Here is a 21,635-nt window from a genome sequence, read left to right as displayed (position 1 = left end):
TGGAGGCATGCACCTACAGAGCCAGCTGGAAAGACTGTTTAATCTGCTGTGGGTGTGCAATGGTGACGTGCCCTGTGCAGCTGGGTGGGCAGGAGGGACAGCCTGAGGTTCAGGATAAAGAGACGGGAACCTACGGGGCTGAGGACAGCTTAGCTCTGGGCAAGAGAATGCTCTGCTCCTGGGAGGCTAGAGAGAATGAGGCAGACCGATCAGCTCAGGTTTGCTGCAGTATGAAAATGGCTTTATATAGTGGCTATCACTATTATATGGTCACCATATACAAGATACCTCAGATACCATCAAAGGTTTGGGTAGGAACATGGAGCCATAGATCAGCAAAACTATTAAATAATAATAATGATAATCATAATAACGTGGTCAGAGTGGTGGTTAGCAAACTCCTTTAATCACGGCACTCGGAAGTCAGAAGCAAGAGGATCTCTAGGAATTTAAGGCCAGCCTGGTCTACAAACTGAGTTTCAGGACAGCCAGGGCTACACAGATAGACCCTGACTCAAAACAAAATGTGGCTTCTCAACATTTACAAGTCCACTTCTGAGCACAAGCCTTTGCAACACGTTGTATAGTATGGGAAATGTTGCTCTTAGCAGCAGTGTTAGGAACGGCAGTGTCCACCACCAGCAGAATGTATAATAAACAGAAGCACACTCATAATAAAAAGCTAGCTGGCAGAAAAATTAACCAAGGTTGCAGGCATTAACATAGATGAATCATAAAACATAGTATTAATCTCTTAAAGGATATCATCAAAGAACACATATGGGATTCTATTTGTATAAAAGTCAAAACCAGATAAAATAAATAACATACTAGTTAAGGCAGGGGTCAACACACTATAATCCTTAGGCTAAATCCAACAGATAGCCCGTGTTTTTAAATCTAGTTTTACTGGACTAACCATCTACATAGAGTCTACAGGCCAATGGACATTTTCTTGTCACAAAGGAAAACAGAAAAGCTGCAAGAGACCATAAAATAAATCACTCCCTGACTTGTCAAGACGTCTGCAACCTCTGGTTTAGGGTCTCTCTCTCTTTCTCTCTCTTATAAACACACACACACACAGAGACACAGACATGCACACACACAAATGAATGGCCAAATTACCAAGGGAACGCCTGTTACAGTTTCAGGAGAGGATAATCTCTTAATGGATGGATGAGGATCATGTAATTAGGGAGTGGCCCACACATACTTTTGGAATATGGAACATGACTCCACTTAAGAGTCTTTGACTTTATCATGGTGTGAAAGTGATTCATAGTCATTAGAAATCATACTTCACACTTTTATTTATTTTACTTTATTTTTGCTGTGCTGGATCTGAAATGCTGCATCTGGCACGCAGTTGAGAGCTATACTACAGCCTGTAAATGTTGTTCTTTCCCCAGCTGGGAATACCTAGCATGAACCTTTGCTGGACAGCAGCCATGTGGTCACCAGGGTAAACAGCAGCACTCTGTAACAGCTATGTGGCAGAGTTAGGGCATTCAGTAGGTTAGTGTGCCCAACGCAGTGCTTTGCTGTGGTGGTGTCAATTTGTAATGAATTCACTAAGTTGCAGGGTGGGCCCCCAACATCTGGAGTGGGGGCTGTCCCCTGAGCCTGTTGTCTGTCTACCTGTAGATTCAGAGGCCCTAAATGGATCACCTTGTCTGGCTCCAGTGGGAGAGAATGCACCCAGACCCACAGTGGTTTGATGTGTGTGTGTAGGGCGTGGGGGTCAGAGTCAGGTGAGGTGACACCCAGTGGGGGTCTTCCCCTTTTCAAAAGAGAAACTTTGAGGTACAGCAACCAAAAGATGGGCTGCCTGTTCCTAAAGTAGATTAGCAAGATGCCCCGTCCCAATCCCATGTTCTCCTTATGCCTCAGAAATGGAAGGAAAAAATAAGACATATATTGAAAACCTACTGGGTGGTAGGAACATTCTAGAAACTCAATCTCTTAACAGAGGAGCTCTACATTTTTTTTTTCAGAAGAGAAAACAGCAATGGTGGGTGGAAGAGGGAACCTGTGTTCTTTGTTTTGTTTTGTTTTAGAATAGTCCATTTGTGTGTGTGTGTGTGTGTGTGTGTGAGAGAGAGAGAGAGAGAGAGAGAGAGAGGGAGGAAGGAGGAAAGGAATGAGGGAGAGAGGAAGGGAGGAAGGGAGGGAGGGAGAGGGGGAGGGGTTGAGAAAAAGCGCAAGCAAGCATGTATGCAACTGCGCATTTATGAAGGTCAGCTTTTGTGCGTTGGTTCCTGCCTTCCATCATGTTGGTCCAGGGAACCAAACTCAGACTTTGAAGCTTGGCAGCACCTTTACCTGCTGAGCCACCTAACCGGCCTCTGATTGTGTTTTTGAAAGCAACTTTACATTCCTAGAATACCCTAAGTATTCTAAGATTTCAGCTGCTTCTGTCCTTTGAAGCACCGCGGACAGGCAGAACTTCAGGCACAGTGAGCACTGCTAAATATCTGTAGAACAGATGACCCCTCAGGTCTCTGCTAATGTAGGTTTTCTGTGATCCTATAAATAACCAAGAGCCAAGGGCAGGAGAGTCATCCAGCACACCCGGGAGGAGCACCTGCTTCAGGCAAGCCCTGCCCATAGCACAGGCAGCTTTTCATGCGGATGACAGTGATGAACTTGGTCCACAACGAGTGCCAAAAGCACAGAGAAATCAAGGCTGCAATGGCTCAATTAACAAGTGCTCTGGAACACACGCTTCTTTATGATGGAGTTGGCCATTCTGTGCAAAGCTCACTACAAATCGTGCGACTGTAACAGCTATGACAGGGCTCTGACAGCTGGGAGTTAGGTGTTATATTTCTGTGGTCCCCGTCTGTCCATCATCTGTGATCCTGGCTCACCCTTGGCACTGGCCCTGCCCCTGCTCACTCTCCTTCTGTGCACATGGTTCACCTGCTGCAGGCCTAGAGAGGGGACAGCCAGGCTTGGCCTCATCACACCTTACCCCCCCCCCACCCCCGCATCATAACTTACTCTGACATGTCTATGGTGCTATCTACTCTGCCTTGGCTCTGAGACAAGCAAGCAAGCCAGGCACACCTCTTCCTAACTCCATATGCAAAGAACCCAGTATCTGGACAGTCCATATACAAATATAGGATTCACATTACCTCCTAGGGCTTGGATAACACAGAGGTACCACATAGCAGACTTCTCACCAGGCCATGTCTTTAGGGCACAACCGGAAGGACATGTGTCATACTGTTACCGAACAAAGGGAGTGTGCTTGTGTTTCAAGAAAAAGAAAGAGCCGGGTGTGGTGGCGCACACCTTTAATCCCAGCACTCGGGAGGCAGAGGCAGGCGGATTTCTGAGTTCGAGGCCAGCCTGGTCTACAAAGTGAGTTCCAGGACAGCCAGGGCTATACAGAGAAACCCTGTCTCGAAAAAACCAAAAAAAAAAAAAAAAAAAAAAAAAAAAAGAAAGAAAAAAAAGAAAGAAAGAACAAGGTGAATTAAGTCTTCCTAAGCCTCCTGTTTTCTCTCAGGTCGGTGAAGCCTTCTGTCCTTTCTCCTCCAGGAGGTGACAGGGAAGAGGCACCTGCAGTGCCTGGGTTGGGATGGCAGCAGCTGAGTGCTGGCTCCAGCACCACCCCTCCAGCAGAGCTTGTGCTCTTCCAGCAGCTGAGTTTAATAGCTACTGCGTCTGGTGTGGCCTTAGCTCAAAACACCATTTGCCTCTCTTCCATCCCAGCAACTTGTGACTGAAGTCTATCTACTCCATCCCAGAGGGACACATGTTCGCTTTTCCAGTCATTGATACCCTGTGCTCTGGGAGGCACATTTGGCCTATGTGTGCCACACAGAAGTTCGAGGACATAGGCTTGATGTGACCAGGCTGACAAAGAGAAGGGGGGGGGGTCAAGGCCTGCTTTGGGTTATCGAGGTACGCCCACGAACTGAGTTCCCAGTTCAGATCAAAATTTACAATCAAAGGCCTTAAACAAACAAACAAAAAGAGAGTCATTCTCCTGTGGTGGAGAACACAGTGGTGGAGAAGAAACAAGGTAGCCATACTTCCCAGTGTATGGGTGCATCCATGCCTGAAGATATCTGGAGCTTGGATGGATGCTTGATGGGTGAAGGGCTGTACTGGCTGGTTTTGTGTCAACTTGACACAGCTGGAGTTATCACAGAGAAAGGAGCTTCAGTTGAGGAGATCCCTCCATGAGATCCAGCTGTAAGGCATTTTCTCAATTAGTGATCAAGGGGGAAAGGCCCCTTGTGGGTGGGACCATCTCTGGGCTGGCAGTCTTGGGTTCTATAAGAGAGCAGGCTGAGCAAGCCAGGGGAAGCAAGCCAGTAAAGAACATCCCTCCATGGCCTCTGTATCAGCTCCTGCTTTCTGACCTGCTTGAGTTCCAGTCCTGACTTCCTTGGTGATGAACAGCAATGTGGAAGTGTAAGCCGAATAAACCCTTTCTTCCCCAACTGCTTCTTGGTCCTGATGTTTGTGCAGGAGTAGAAACCCTGACTAAGACAAGGGCCTAAGTGAACATGACCCACAGCAGCTATTCAGAAACAAGGAGAAGCGAGCCATATTGATTGCATGGAGATGTTGAGGGGAGGCTACAGACCAGAGCCCAGGAGCAGAGGCCTCATGTCAGCACAGGTGCCTAGCAAGCAGCGCAGCAGACTACATTTACTGCAGCCACAGGAAGGAAGGCAAGAAATCTAGAGTATTCAGACGAGGCAGGAGCTGGGCTTCGAGGCAGCAAGACTTCAGTACTGGGCAAAGAAGGGTGAGCCGGGTGGTGATCCCTAGCATGGTCTGAGTGAGGTCCTGACTCCACTCCTTGCCTAACTATGGAAGCTGGAAGCACAAGGTTCTCTCTTGATGTTTCCTGCCCATCTTACTTGCTGCTGCCAAGGGAGAGTCAAGCAGGACTGTGGTGGTTCTGGAACATCTAGTACTATTGGGACAAGAGACCTGCCCCTGTCCCTAGCTCCTAGAGACAGGGATAGTATTTCAATGACTAAGTCTAACCCTCATTCCCTAGCCTTTTGCTCCCTTTGCCAAACAAGGCTCTCTGCTGCAGTTCTCCATGCCGCAGCAGTGAAGCTGGAACTCTAAGTGGACTTTAAGAACATCTAAGGTGACCAGGGACACGATGGGAGGCAGCCTGAGAAGCTCTGGCTTAGTCTCTGAATTCCAGTGATGCTTCACAGTCTACATTTCCAATTCCTTCTTCTTAAGTGCCTCTCTGACTCAGTGATGACCCCACACTAGGCCGGAGTTACCTCCACGACATGACTATCATGTAACTTGCCTTCGCGCACCCATCTGACTCCTCAGAGCCATTTTAGCTGGCTTCCACCATACTGCCAAGAACTGCAGAGGCATACCGACACACTGGCTGACAGTTTGACAAATTACTAAAAGCCCAGCTAATAACCAACACACTTGCTCTAAGGACACTGTTTTAGCTATAGTTAAAACCAATAAATCCGTGGATAACTCAACTGACAGAAGTGCAAAACCATCTAAGGATGGCAGGCGTGCTGCTGGAATCTATAGATGAAAGAAAGCAGGTGGGCTCAATTTTCCATCCCTGCCAGAACATCCTGGAGAGAGCCCAAGCAATTGCAGCTAGAAGCACAGAGACGTGGTAATTACAACTGCAGTCCCACCGAGTCTCCCAGAAGTGAAGATGAGATAAAATAAAACTTTAAAATCAAGGCACCCTTCAGGTGGCCCATCATTACAAATGAGGTGCCTACTACAAGTCAGGCGCTGTCACACATCCTTGCTATGGGCCACCCCATACCACACCCCCAGTGCTCTATTGCAGCTGCTTAGTTGGAAGAACTAATTCTTTAGTCTCGCAAGTTGTTCATCAGAACAACTGCTGTTCTCTGAAATGATAGAGGACACATACTCCCTGGATGAAAAATATCAGGAAAATCTCCTCTCTCTCTCTTTTTTTGTTTTTGTTTTGTTTTGTTTTGTTTTGTTTTGAGACAGGGTTTCTCTGAGTAGCCCTGGCTGTCCTGGAATTCATTCTGTAGACCAGGCTGGCCTCGAACTCAGAAATCCGCCTGCCTCTGCCTCCCCAGTGCTGGGATTAAAGGCATGTGCTACCACTTCCTGGCAGGAAAAACTTCTCTAGTTGTCAGAGTGAACCTTGTGCCAACCCAATGAGTCAGGACTGGGCACCAGTACCAGCTTGCCATGCCTCCACAAGAGTGTAAAACCCCACTACCTATGCCTAGATGTGGAAATTGAAAGAGAAAGAAAGGACCATGAGACCAATTAGATGCCTGGAGGAAAGCCAGGGTGCTGCATCAGAGGAGGAGGGTCTCCTGCCTTACCAGGAGACCCTGTAATGAAGACTCCCTCCCTCTCTCTCTACTGGCTAAGAGGGGACAATGAATAGGCTCCATTCTACTGCTCAGCTCCCAGCCCTTTTACTTTCTACTGTCTAGGAAAGCTGGCCTTGCCACAGAATCCACAAGGGACTACAGACAGTAGGTGAGGAGCCACCAGCAAAGAGATGCAGCTGGGGTCCGAGCACGTCTGGTGCTACAAGAGCTACAGCTTTAAAACAAACCAGATATACACTCTGTTTTGGTTTTTATACCAAATACTAGAAAATAGAACTAGAATCGTGGTTTAGATGGTGATCAGGGGGTTTTACCTTCAAACACACTGAATGTCAGGTGACACGTCAGCACAGAGAAATATCCAGTGGTCACAGAGTAGAGGCAGAAAGACTTTGATGCAGAAGGCTTATTTATTTTTAAGGACATGAGAGTACTTTGGCTGGCATCCCTTTATTCTCTTCCCACAAATAATGTGGCCAAATTACAGACAGGGATAATAACAGAGAGGGATGAAATATCAGGAATACACAGCATTGTTAGAAATACTAAATCAAATATGATAGGCCATGCCTGTAATTCCGGTACTCAGGAGACTGAGGCAGGAGGATTGCCTCCAGTTCCCATCTAGCCTGAGCTATATCACAACCTCCTGCTCCACAAAAAGAAAAGAGAAGAAATACTCCTCACTTATTTAATAAAAATTAATTCCCATGTCTAATAATTCCAGAATCAGATTAGAGGCAATACTCATTGATTGCAAGAGTGCAATAAACTAGCATCATCATACAGGCTGTGAGAAAAAGCATGCCGGAAGTATGCATCGAGGGTCGTAAAGTGTTAATAGCACGGCCTATAATATTACCTGTAGGAGTCTACCCCGAGGAAACATTCAAAAGGAAGCAGTAGGTATAAAATGAACAACTGGGGATATCCACTACATGGGGAATGCTTAGCATCTATAACAGCAAGAAACTGAAGCCATCTTAACAAATTAAGATCATTACAGGCTCTTATAGTAGCCACTGCATGGGCATTAAAATGTTAATTATGGAGACAGTGAGGTAACGGGAGATCTGTTTTCTTACTCATTTGCCATGATTTTAGGTGGAAAAGAAAGAGCAAGAAGATGTGCGATTATGCGGACTGTTCTGCAACCCACGCTCCGTTTGTTATGCGGGTCTGCGATAAGATAGCAGGGATACAGCTTCCGGAACCCTTCATCTTTCAAATGCACCAACCTGTTTTGGAATCAAACTAAGTGAGGGTGTCAAAACTGCCTGGCAGGCCAGTACCTTGGCTCCATCCACACTGATGATCCGATAGCTGTTCCTGGTGACATCATAGAAGTAGGAAACCGTGACGGCCTGCTTGCTTGCCGGCACCCAGTTCTTCTTGGTGCTGGGGTCAATCTGGAAGACGTGCGCTCGCGTGGTGAAGATGGGCTGTTCTCTGCAACAGGACAGATGTGTGTGTGAAATGATGGGACTTGACCTAATGTATAATTTATGATTCCTAGGCCACCCACTGTCTCATACAATTTCAAGTAGCTTATTGGCAAAGATACATATGTATGAGAACAATTAAAATGAGGAGGAGGAAGAAGAGGGAGGAGGAGGAGGAGGGAGTGGAGGGGAAGGAGGGGGAGGAAGGGGAGGAGGGGGAGGAGGAGGACAGTATCCCTGTGAGTGGTTTCTGCAGCCCACACTCCATTTAGCTGCACTACCTGGAGGCTGCTGGGCAACTGGCCTAATGAGCAATTTGCTTAAAATGAAATTCTTCGTTGAGAGTTTTTACATTGCTGTCAAGAGTTCTATTTTTTTTCCTGACACCCTGTTGGCATTTGTGGGGGTGAGGGACTCTTTGGAACTAATTCATTTTAGAAAATTAAAATTTTTTATTTTGGGAGAATGCATTGATTTTAGGATTCTGTAACCCACTTGAAGCTTAATATTCAAGTATTTCTCAGATTTGGGGAGCTGTTTTGAATGACAGAATTATTTTATAGCCTTGGAAGCATCATCGCTAGTTCACTTTTGAAACTTGTAAGGACTATGCAGTTTAGAGAGGCTGTCAGGATTTCTGTAGACCCTCCTTCTAGTCTAATCTCTACTGAGTCTCCTTCCTGCTCTGACTGAACTCTCTCTTTCATCCTACCTGCCTGTGAACACTTCCTCTGACTGCTAAAAAAATTAACCAAATTAACACATTATCTCTGTTTCTTTCTGTCTAGTAAAGAATTAATTAGGTCCTGACAATAGAGATTAATAACTAAGACAGGTTTTTAAATTATAATAGAATCCACTGCACAGTCATGCTTTGAGATATTTGCTTAACAAAGTAACAAAAAAATTGAAACACAGACTCATCACAAAATCTGGTTTTTAAAAAAAGGCTTTGTAGGCAAACTCCAAAATTCTTCTAAGTTCAAAATAAGATAAAAATTGGGGAGGGGAGCCACCAGCATGCAAAAATAAAGTCACAAAAACACTATAGATTACTAAGTATTGATTAAAGATTCAATTAAACCTAAAGGTTTGATTTTGGCTTAGTCAAAATTTCAAAGTCCTGGCAATGTCAAAAGCGATGATAAAGAACAGGACACCTGAGTGGACACAAAAATTCAAAGGGCAGGGAACTCTCAAGTGGCTATGCTGTCAGTGAGGAGGGGTTGGGCAGGAGTCTCTGTGCTCTCTCCCATCCTGCGCTGCCCGCTCCCCCCCCCCCCCGCCTTCCCCCACACAGTGCCTGCAGAAGACTCATTACTGGAAACACAGCTCCCAGGGGGAAACTTTATTCTAGGAAAGCAATTTACTCGTTGAGCCTCATATAAGGGATGTCAGATAATATCGTGGATATTGGCACAGTGTTAGAGGAACTCAGGAACCTCTGGAAGAGTCTGCGAAGAGGATAATGTCAATATCGCTGCTTCTGGAGCTGGTACTCCAGAGGAGCAGCTGGAGGCCGGCATCCCTGTGCCCTCTCTAGACCCAGGGAGCAGGCAAAATACCAGTAGGAGTGTGGGTTACTCAGGCATTTCCATCAGTAAGTCTCAAGTTCACTCACTGGCTTCACCCTAGATCCACACCCTTCCAGTGGCTGCATGACAGCTGTAGAAAGAAACGGAAGATTCTTGCCACAATGTTTCACATCTGTCCTCAAGAGTCCAAGCTGTGGAGTGCATATCCATGAATACCATGTGGGGAAGTCTGGTGTCTGGATGGCCCAGCTGTGCCACTCACCAGCCAGCACTGTAGCTTTCTAATCATCTAAGTACAACACTGTAAAGACAAACGTTCTCAGGCAACGGCCTGCACATGTGAGAGAGGAGTTAGGTGAGCAGCTGTCGCCACAGAGAGCATGGGGGATTAAATTATACTGAATCTCTGCTGTACTCTACCACAGCATTAACTGGCAGTCCGAGGGTCAGAGAAGAGCTCCTTTCAGGGATGGAGCCCCAGCTTTCAGACCTTCCCTCCTGCTCCCTCCCTCGGTGAGGAGGGGGATCTGGGACTGCTTACACACACACACACACACACACACACTCACGCGCACACACACACACACACACGCACACACACACACACACTCACACGCGCGCACACACTCGCGCGCACACACACACATGCACACACACGCGCACACACACACACACACATGCGCGCGCACACGCGCGCGCACACACACGCACACACACACACACGCACACACACACGCGCGCACACACACACACTCGTGTGCAAGAGCGCAGGGCGTGGATGAGGGTTTGCTAAACCTTCATGATAGCAATTAGCCAAGATTACTAAAATTACTAGCTCCCAAGCCTGTCCTAGCCCCTGGCACCTGACTCTCTAGTGAAAGGGCCTGCGGCCTCTCTGATAGGAGTTCTAGGTGCCTGGGGAAGTCCTGCCCTTAGACATTACCCAAGGATTCAGAAAACAACAGGGTCCCCACAGCCAGTGTCTCTCATCTAGAATGACACAGTTGACAGTGACTCAATCTACTCCTGAAAAGTCTCCTACAGCTCTGGGGGTCAACAGTGGAACCAAGGACTGACTCTATGGATGCAAAGGGTGAGGAAAGGGGGCTGAGGGGAGGCAGAGGTTCTCCGGTCAGAGAGCAGAGGCAGTGTTCTCATCAGGGAGGAGGGAGGGAAGGTAAAGAGTAGGCTGTGTTCCAGCAATGACTTTCTGTATGTGCTGTGACCTTAAGACCTGCAGGAGTGAGGACATGAGGCAGTCAAAGGGAAGAAGACTGGAAGGCAAGGTAAGATGGCAGAGCTTTGTGACTTAGAATATGGCCAAAGTGGCCTGCTGTCTGCTTGGCATGACTTGGCACAAGAGAGCCCTCAGACAAGAGGCCGCCATCTCCAACTTTGCCTTCTCAGCTCTGGAATCTGAAAACCTTGAGTTGCCTCCAGGACCTCAACCTGGAGTTGGGGAGGTACAGCAGGCTCATCTGGCCATAGCCCAGTCACTAGAGCCAGGCTTTCTACAGGGAGAGGCCTAGGAGGGGCACTGCTGGGACTTCCACCCCATCCATCCTGAAACTGATCACTATACCAAAAAGCTAAGGCCCTGTTGAGGCTACAGAGCTACCTCCCTTGGTCCTTCGTGCCCAGCAAACAAAGATGGTGATGAGGAACGGGGTTTAGCGGGTGGGGATGGAGACGGGACTGGAGAGGACCTGGACCTGCACAGCCATTCTGATAGCAGTTCAGTGCCCACCCAGCAAATCACCCACAGGACTGGGATTTCCACATGAATAACCCAATCTGAGAGCACTGGGGAGTTTCAAGCTATTCTTCTGATATTCAAAAAGTCTAATGTTATTTCAAGAAGAAGGAAAAAAAAAAAAAAAAAAAAAGACCAGGATGAAAAGAACAGCCAGGCGCTGACATTTACCAACTGCTTAGCATTCTGCATATGGGATTTCTCATTTAAGATCACAATAATCCTGTAGAGAAAGTGCTGTACAGGTGGGAGAGAGAGGCTCCGAATGGCCAGGAGGCCTGCCTGGGTCACACAGTGAGTGGCGTATCTGAGAACTTTTAACTCTCTCTTAACCATGTAACACAGCAGCTGTGTGTAGTATACAGGCTCTCACGTGGCTCCTGATGTCATCTCCCCCTGAAGGTGAGACTTACTTTGTTGTTTGTCCTTGTTTGTTTGATTGAGAGATATTGATTGGGGTCCAGGCCTGTTTTTTAGGCAGTTTGTCCCCAGGGACCCCAATCTGTGATTCTCCTCCTTCAGCCTCCTGCATAGGATTATCACTAGTCTGACTCTCTTAACCAACAGAATACGGCAAAGGTCACAGGTTGTCACGTGTGTGACTTGTTTTTCGCTGACTCTCCCTTGTCGGCTTTCGGGAACATTAAGAGTCCCACATTATAAGGCACTCCGTATCCCCAGGGGCCAACATTCTACCAACAACCATGTGAATTACAAACCAGATCCTTCGGCCATCAAGCCTTCCTGTGAGACTTCAGTCCCTACCCGATCACAGTATCTGACACAGGACTGCATCCAGGTAAGGGGCATTCAGACTCCTGCCTTACAGAGATATGGCTTGAGCAGCTAACGTCATAGTTTACTACAGTGAGCTAGCTAACTAATACACTGTCCTTCACAGGACATCTGCAATGTCCTCATCAGCTCCTCCTCACAGCTATGAGGGGACAGTGCTCTCCACACAGAGCTCAGGGTCCTAAGATGATGCAGAGCAGCAAGATGAACACAACTGGAGTGCTTTAAATTCAGAGAAACAGACCCCAACTCTGAGAGCTAATTTAGCCTCACCTGAGCAGGTTAAAGTGTTGTAAGTAGGACATCACTGTCAGGGCCTATATGTGTGCAAATCACAATAAGGAGAGTCTACAGAATGAGGGCTTCCCATCCAGGAGGCCACAGGCCCCTCCCAGCAGGGACCAGCGGAGGAGTGTGGATCAGAGACCAGAAATAACCTTCAAATCCAGTCTCATGCCCCTCTCCTTGGTGTTCAGTGCTCGGGGAGTATGTTTGAAATACACCCCATTCCTTCTCTGCAGCTTTAAATAGAAAGCAGATGTTTCCGGATGGCAAAATGCTTCCTCAGGCAGACAATATAACCTACTGTTCCCTTGCATAGTCTTTTAAAAGCTGAATAAACACCAATTGCTGCTCATTGAACACATTTTGGAACCTGACAGTAATTGTCCCCAAGAATAATTAGATGCTCTGTGCAACATATGTACGTTTGAAACATGCAACCCCCTCGGCAGAGCTACCACTTTGGCTTTGAACGATTTCTGGCTGCGTGTGAAGTAATTCTGCAAAGAACTGGCATGCCTACTTTTTTTTTTCTTCTTCTTCCAGAAAAGAAAGAAAAATGAGGTTTTAACTTGTCATAATCTTTCACTTGCTCAGTGCCTGGCTGTTTTCTGACATAAATCTATAAAGCCTTATGACTCTTATTTTCCTGCCTCTATTTAATTTGAATTGCAAAAAATAATTCGGAAATTATTTGAGCAGCTATTTAAACATCTCAAAGGCTCATAACATTCCCCGTTTAGTCTTGACTCTTGAGCCCCTTCAAATAAGCATCCATGCAGTACTTAAAGGAGAGATTCCCCAAGCTAGATGGTAAGGTCTTACCTGGCCAGCAACATAGGTTTCTCTGTTCTACCCCTCATAGGACCAGCTCCAGGCCTTTGGGAACACTCACAGGTTCCAGACTCTGTGTGTGTGTGTGTGTGTGTGTATTGCTTTAAAAGTCAAAGAACAACCACAGGTACTTCCCACCTTTTGTTTGACCTAAGAGTCACCACATAGGCCAGGCTGGGTAGCCAGGCAGTAGGTAGGGCTCTGCCTGTCTCTGCTGGCCTCCCACCTCACCATTGCTGGGGTTACAGGAGAATGCTACCAAGCCTGGCTTTTACATTGGCTCGGGATGTAAAGCCAGGCCCTCAAGCTTGTGTGGCAAGAATGCCATCTCCTCAGTCCCTCTGCTCTTTCATTTAGGACTTCTGTTGTTTGGGACCACTGCGGGTCACTCAGGGCCACACACACACACACACACACACACACACGCTAGGCAAGCATTCTACAACTAACCTAACCCCAGTCCTTCTTCCAGCACTCATGTCCATGCCAACACAGGGACCATTTGGGGACCTAAAATTCCTCTCTCTGCTGGCCGGAAGTCCTACCATGGCATCTCATGAAGTCTCATGTGTAATCCACTTTTATTTTGTTTGCTTTGCTTTCATAGTTCCTAAGGCCTTGTAAATGTACATTACCAGGCCATACTCCTCACTCTCTCTGAGGATACCAAGCAAGGGCCAGAAACGTTGCTTACCTGGCCTCTAGCCAGCATTCCAGATGGCTAACAGGCCTCTTGCCGGTAAGGCCAAATACCCAGAGCTCAGACGGAGAGCTACAAGGGGCAGAGGAACGCAGACAGAGATTCTCACATATTCTCTCAAGCAGAAAATCTAATTCACAAGTACACTGGGGTTCTACTCTCATGCAAAATCCAAATAGTATGGTTACCCCTATTTGCAAAAGTTACTGCACACATGAATAGTAAAATTCAGTAAGGTGGTGAGGTACAAAATCACTATTAAAAAATAAACCAATGAGCACAGATAACCAGATAGAAATTACAATGAATTTTGTTTTGTTTTGTTTTGTTATGTTTTGTTTCGAGACAGGGTTTCTCTGTGTAGCCCTGGCTGTCCTGGAACTCACTCTGTAGACCAGGCTGGCCTCGAACTCAGAAATCTGCCTATCTCTGCCTCCCAAGTGCTGGAATTAAAGGTAAACTGGGCGTGGTGGCACATGCCTTTAATCCCAGCACTCAGGAGGCAGAGGCAGGCAGATTTCTGAGTTCAAGGCCAGCCTGGTCTACAAAGTGAGTTCCAGAACAGACAGGGCTACACAGAGAAACCCTGTCTCGAAAAAACAAAACAAAACAAAACAACAAAAAAAAGAAGTATGCAAAAAAAAAATAAATAAAACTTCCACCAAAAATAAAAATATTAAAAAATGTAAAATCTTCAAAGGTACATTGAAGAAATCATTAATAAATATGACATACCCCATTCTTACATAAGAAAATCAATATGAAGATGTCAATTACCTCTAAATTAATATGTAAGTAATATAATGAAAATATCAGCAGGATTATTTTTAGAACTAGACAAGGTCATGTGTATAGAAAACTCATTATGTGAATAAGACCAAAAACTAAACAGTCTGAAAATGAAGAGCAATGGGAGAGACTTGGCTGTATCGGATGCTGAAATGTATTATTATAAAGTTAATAGCAAACAAAAGCGAAGTGCCAGCAAATATGCAGACACATGCATGGGCAAGAACAAATTCTATACATAGAAGCCTAAAAAGTGGTGGGCATGATACAAGCAGTTCTGCCCATTTTCAGGGACAAAGGATTATTCTTGTTCCAAGAATGCACAAGTACTTGTCGGACTTGACCCCACCAAGCCTGAACCTGAAGACCACCTCCCTGCCCATCGGAGCCCCTTCCGGTGGACCACAGCTGCCTTGCTGGGTTAAATTATTCCGACTACACACTACCAGACAGCTAATTATCGCACCTCATAAATCAGAGGCCTCAGAGTAAAAGCATTTGTCATAAATTCTCCTCGTCCACCGACAGGGGGTTTCCCTTTAGGTCACATTTACACCAGAGAGTCGCAGAGACAAGTGCCCCCAATGAACGATGACAGACTTGATTAATGATGCTACTTATTCCTCAGAGTGTCCAGCAGTTTGTAAAGAGCATTCAGCACACGTCCTCCTATTGAGGTATAGGTCTAATTAAGTTCCATAGGCCAGGGGTTGCCCCGAGGGAGGACATCTGATTCATGCCCAGGCACTGTGAATGGATGGCCAGTAGTAGAGAAACGAGCCAGGAAAGCCAGCATTTCCATGGGTGACTGTGAAGCTTCTCTGAGGATACAAAGTAACAAAGAGCTTACAGGGAGGGCGAGAAGGCGAGGAAAGGCCGAGGCTTCATCACCGACAGAGACTGGCGAGAACTCATTACAATGCAGTTTTAGGTTCAAACAGCACCTCTCCATAGTTGCGTCCTCCAAACACATCCTCCTCACTCCTAGACAGAGGTCTGGGTCTTATTCACTAGGAGCCCTGGGCAGCTACAGAAGGGGTACCCGCAGATGAAGCCAAGATGTTGTAGAACACAACAGCTGTGGATCCTGAACACCGTGCTAAGGAAATCAGTCTTTATCTCAGGGCCAGCATCTGTCCACTGTGTTCCATGGAAATTTTTATCAAAGCAATTTTCTCTTCCAAATGCATTTCTAAAAAATACATATGTAGGATAAATGTTAAATGGATTTAGATATTTGTTCCCATAATTATGTAATTGGAATTTTAAGAAGTGGTATTCTCCAGCCAGTCCTGCTGGGAAATCACACGGATGCTATGTGACACATACATCTGTCACATAAGCTGCTCATAGGTGTATAACCTGCACTCATAGACGACTTTAGGCATGCATGGGGCATTCAATCCACTATGTACTGCCTACAGAAAGCACTTTAAGATTTCAGTACAGACTCATCATATTCTGTAGAAAGCATATTGAACATCTAAATCATTCTATTACAAAAACCATTCCAGGGCTGAGGATATGGCTAAATTGATGGAGTGCTTGCCAAGCACCCATGAAGTCCTAGCTTCAATCCCCAGTACTGAGTAAGATGGGTACGATTGGCACAGGTCTGTAATCACAGTACTTAGGAAGTGGAGGCAGGAGGATCAGAAATTCTAGGTCATCTTTTGGCTACATGGTAAATGTAAGGCCAAGTTGGGTTCTATAAGATCCTATTTTCAAAAGAAATCAAGGTGAGTAGAACAAGTTTTGAATTTAAAAAAAAATTAGAATTTTACAGTTTATATGCTGTGAACCCCACCACACAGAATTAGAAAACACCCAAGTAATCATTTCTGGGAAAGCAGGTGGCATGTTTGCCAGACTCACACGATTAATGATCTCTGGGACAGTCTAATTCAAGCAAGTGAAAATTCTCACTGAAGGAACAGTCTGTGTTCTTCCTCTTGTTACAACACATCTGTGCACGCAGATTTTCATATTAGGCTACAGTGAAACACAGTATAACCCACTTTATGCTATACAAGGCTGTGACTTGGAAACACAATTTCTAATCTTAACTAATGAGAAATTTTTTTAACACTAAGAAAATAATGTTCTCAGTTTTAAATGTTGAGGGAATCTATATTCGCCTAAAATAAAAAATAAATTAAATGTTTGAATAAGCAGTCTCTCTGAATAAACTAGAATCTTCTTTGATGTTTTATACTGATTTTGTTAAGAAGTATTTACAAATAAGTTGACCAATCGGTAGCAATGAACTCATTTGTGAGGTCATGTCTTGCAGTCTCTTGTCCACTTTATCTTGGAGTATATCAAATCCTATGATCTGTTGCTCTCCTATTAATATACCAAAATGAATCAGGGGTGATTGACACATGCCAGTTCTAGTTAAGCAGAGACAGAAAGATTACCTTAAGTTTGAGATCAACCATGTATACATAGGAAGTTTCAAGCTAGCTAGAACTATATAGTAAGATTCTGCCTCAAAAAGATATTTAATAAGTGGGCATGGTGGCACACACCTTTGATCCTAGCATGTGGGGCAGGAGGATCTCCGAGTTCAAGGCCAGCCTGATCTACAGAGTGAATTTCAGGAAAGCCAGAGCTACACAGAGAAAAAAAGAAAAAAGTGTTAATAAATAAAATTAAGGAGGGGGCATCTCTAGGATGTGCCAGAGACCTGGGCTATTGTAGTTTCCAGGAAGTCTATGAGGGTGACTCTAGCTGAGTCTCCTAGCAGTAGGGGACATGGAGACTTAAGTGGCCACTTCCTGTAGCCAGGCAGGACTCCCAGTGGAAGGATAAGGAGACTACCCCACCTACAAAACCTTCCACCCCAAATTTTTTCTGCCTAAAAGAAGTGTAGGGACTGAGGGAATGGCCAACCAATGACTGGTCCAACTTGAGACCCATCCCATGGGCAATAACCAATCCTTGACACTATCAGTGATACTCTGCTAAGCTTGCAGACAGGAGCTTAGCATAACTGTCCTCTGAGAGACTCCACCCAGCAGGTGATGAAAACAGATGTAGAAAACCACAGCCAAACATTAGATGGAGCTCAGGAAGTCTGGAGGAATTTTGGGGGGAAGGATTGAGAGACCTGGAGTGGATTGGTACTCCACAAGAAGACCAACAGAGTCAACTAACGTGGACCCTTGGAGGATCCCAGAGACTGAACCACCAACCAAAGAGCATACATGGGCCAGACCTAGCACACTCCACCCACCTCCATGCAGCAGATGTGCAGGTTGGTCTTCATGGCTGAGCAGATCTCCCAACAACAGGAGTGGGCACCTATCTCTGACTCTGCTGCCTACCTATGGATACTGTTCCCCTAACTGGATGTCTTGTGTGGCCTCAGTGGCAGAGGATGTACCTAGTCCTGCAGTGACTTGCTGTGCCAGGGTGGGTTAGTATCTAGGGAAGGCCTCCCCCTTCTTAGAGGAGAAGGGGAGGGGTTTAGGGGGAGGACTGAGAGGAGAGGGGGGCCTATGATCAAGATGTAAAGTGAATAAGTAAATAAATTAATGGAAAATTAAATTAAAAATTTAAATTGATATTTTTCTGGTAGCTGGGAAATGCTGAGTTTAGAGCCCAGAAGTAGCATAGTAGGAGAGGCAATGCAGAGGGTGCCTGGCACCTGTATGGAGGATGAACGGAAGAGGGAAGAAGCTAAAAGCTACTCCTGGGGCACTGTACGACCTTCGTTACACCAATGAGAAAAGTTGTGACTAAAGGGGACCTCTGTTTAAACATTTACTTCCAGTAACCCCAAGTTCTGGCAATGAAGATCAAAGAAAAACTCAGGAATGTTTCTAGCAGGTGGAAAGGAAAGTAGCCTTTAGGACACCAGAGAGGGCCCTTCCCTCACCGGGCTTGCCTCAGAGGAAGCTAATGCGCTAGCAGCATTATCAGAGCCTACCTGACCCAGGAGATCGGAAATGCCCAACTGCAGCCCCTCCACTATGTAGTCCCACCTGAGCAGGGGGAATGTTAGGCCACCAAACGACTAAGAATCCCCGGTGAGACTGCTAGGACCCTTTCCCTGACCACTAGCACCGGACCACTATGCTGCTGAAGGCTGGCTCACTGTGGCTCCTTTTATCCTGTACATCAGGTCTACCTTCCAACAACACAAAACTACATGGAAGGACTATTTGGAATGATCAGATCAGGATTTTTTTTTCAAAACTGTGATTAGTAAGATAAAAGGTTTAATGGGGAAGGTTGACAACAGGCATAAAGAGATGGCTAATTAAGCAGAGAGATGGAACTTCTAAGCAAGAATCAAGCAGGAACACTGAAGACAAAACCCACGAGCTGGGCAAGCAGTGGTTCAGTGAGTAAAGACTTATTGTGTTAGCCTAACGGCCTAAGTTACACGTATGCAAGTGGGTACGCACAGACAGGCATCACTCACAAATGGTGGTGGTGGTGGTGGTGGTGGTGGTGGTGATGATGGTGGTGATGGTGGTGGTGATGGTGGTGGTGGTGGTGATGATGGTGGTGGTGGTGGTGGTGGTGGTGATGGTGGTGGTGGTGGTGGTGATGATGGTGGTGGTGGTGGTGGTGGTGATGGTGGTGGTGGTGGTGGTGGTGGTGGTGATGGTGGTGGTGGTGGTGGTGGTGGTGATGATGGTGGTGGTGGTGGTGGTGGTGGTGGTGATGGTGGTGGTGGTGGTGGTGATGATGGTGGTGGTGGTGGTGGTGGTGGTGGTGGTGATGGTGGTGATGGTGGTGGTGATGGTGGTGGTGGTGGTGATGGTGGTGGTGGTGGTGGTGGTGATGGTGGTGGTGGTGGTGATGGTGGTGATGGTGGTGATGGTGGTGGTGGTGATGATGGTGGTGGTGGTGGTGGTGGTGGTGGTGATGGTGGTGGTGGTGGTGGTGGTGGTGATGGTGGTGATGATGGTGGTGGTGGTGGTGATGGTGGTGGTGATGGTGGTGGTGATGGTGGTGGTGGTGATAGTAATAATCAAACATTGTATCAGAACTGAATAATGTCTTGGGTGGACTCACACACAAACTGGATGGGGCTGAGGATAGTACCTCCAAGGTTAAGGCTATGACAATAGAAAGTGTCAAAGCTAAAAAGCAAAGAGAGTGGGGGACCACCCCATTCAATACAAGAACTGAGGGAAAACTTTGAAAAGTGCGGCATGCATAACAGAACCACAACAAGAAGACAGACATGAAGGACCACTTAAAGCAAGGATGACAAAACATTTCACCCCAGTGTGAATGTCAGACACCAAACCACACATCCAGGATGCCAGAGAAGAGCAAACTCAATGCTAAAGAAAACCGTAAGTCTGAGTTTGTAATTCTGTTGCTGTGATAAAAACACTGAGGAAACAGTAACGGGTCGGGGAGGGCTGTTGGCTGACAGGTTACAATCCATCACTGAAGGAGGCTGGGACAGGAGCTCAGGGCAGGAACCTGAGGCAGGAACTGAAGCAGAGCCCATGGAAGGACACTGCTTGCTAGCCCATCCCTAGGGCTTGCGCAGCTTTCCTTCTTATACAACAGCCAAGGACCAAATGCCCAGTGGGGGAAGGGGGGACTGCCCAGTGAGCTGGGCTCTCTCTCATCAAACACCAATCAGTAAAATACCCCACAGCCAATCTGATGGAGGCAATTCCTCAACCCTGGCTCCCTCTTCCCAGGTGAATCTAGTTTGTTGTTAAAAGAACCAGCAGAGTATACCAATACTTATCACACTAAACCTTCAGATAAAAAAACGAAGCTTTAAAAAGAGATCAAGTGAGAGAGGCACAACCTCCCTGACCTATAAAGGAGAAATCTAAAAACAACCTTGCACCAGAAACCGTGCAAGCAAGACGACAGTGGGGTGCAGGGTTTAATGTGTTGAGGGAGAAAAAAAAAACAAACCACTGGTCTAAAATTCTGTACTCTGAAATATTATCCTCTGGGAATGCAGGAGAAAAAAAAAAGGGGGGGCCTCAGATGAAGCTTGGTGGGGATAACTACCCTGCCTTGCGAGAGACATTAAAGGAAGCTGGAAGTGTCAGAACTTAGATGTACGAAGAGAGAGGCTCAGTAAGTGAATGAGAAAACCAAACCATCCCTTATTCTCAGCTGCCTTAAACAGGTAACCAGATGCTCAGACAGGAAGCCATGCCGTGTGTCTGACCATGCATGCATGTGCATACTTATATGTAAGTGTGAAAGGAGAGACAGGGGTGGCACAGGGTGAAGGGGAGAACTGGAACCATTCTGTTACTGGAAGACACTGGGGGGGGGTTGAATGAAAATGGCCCACGTAAGTCCACAGGGCATGGCACTATTAGCAGGTATGGCCTTGTTGGAGTAAGTATGGTCTTGTTGGAGTAGGTAGGTATGAAGGTAGTGACATGTCACTGGGGGCTTTGAGGATTCAGAAGCCCAAGCCAGGCGCAGTGTCTCATTTATTCCTGCTGCCTGTGGATCCAGACAGAGAACTCTCAGTTACCTCTCCAACACCACATTTGCATGTATGCAGCCATCTTCTCACCGTGATGACAACGGACTAAACCTCTGGAAGCAGCCCCGATTTCACGTTTCCTGTATAACTCTTATAAAGCCAAGGTCATGACATCACAGCAATAAAACCCTAAGACAGGCACTTCTGTCTGGGAAGCAGGATCTGGTTATTTGAAAGTGAGTTTGGGCTGAGACGGAGCTTGGTTAGCACCTCGGATTCCTCAGAACCACAAAACATAAAAGACAAGAAAAGTATAAAGCCAAAAAGTTTGTGTGTGTGTGCATGTGAGTGTATGAGTGTGTGTGAAATGTGTATGTGTGAGTGAAAGGTGTGTGTGTATGAGCACGAGTGTGTCTGTGTATCTTTGTAGTCATGTGAGTGTGTATGTGTTTGTATGTGTGTGTGTGTGCTAGAGATGGGGGTGTTAAAGAATAAGAACAGCGCAGAGAAGCAAATAAAAATGAATATATCTAATAGGCATAATACGATAATATCACCAATCACCTTAAATGCTAATGTTTTAAATTCATCAGTTGAAAGATCAAACTAGATTATAAACCAAACCCCAATATATGTTACTGCCAAGAACTCCACTTTAAATATAAAGGCAAAATAGATTAAAAGGGCAAACAGGAAGAGACAACACATGATAA

At 46.1% G+C, this 21,635-nt stretch overlaps 1 protein-coding gene across 2 annotated transcripts in view; it reads right to left on the bottom strand.

Annotated features, from left to right (window-relative positions):
- The window catches only part of Homer2 (homer scaffold protein 2), a 102,433-nt gene that overhangs the window by 39,019 nt on the left and 41,779 nt on the right, over positions 1–21,635 (bottom strand). For both annotated transcript variants that reach the window (XM_029480084.2, XM_021167674.3), the window contains exon 2: positions 7,649–7,805. In XM_029480084.2, the coding sequence (XP_029335944.1) occupies positions 7,649–7,805 (157 nt within the window). The remainder of the gene's footprint in view (positions 1–7,648; positions 7,806–21,635) is intronic.

The sequence above is a fragment of the Mus caroli genome, unplaced genomic scaffold (genome assembly GCF_978045245.1).
Source record: "Mus caroli unplaced genomic scaffold, Mus_caroli_1 scaffold_8, whole genome shotgun sequence".
In the NCBI taxonomy this organism is placed as follows: Eukaryota; Metazoa; Chordata; class Mammalia; order Rodentia; family Muridae; genus Mus; species Mus caroli.
Note: the sequence above shows the minus strand (reverse complement) of the source record. Positions and strands in the feature narration are given on the sequence as shown.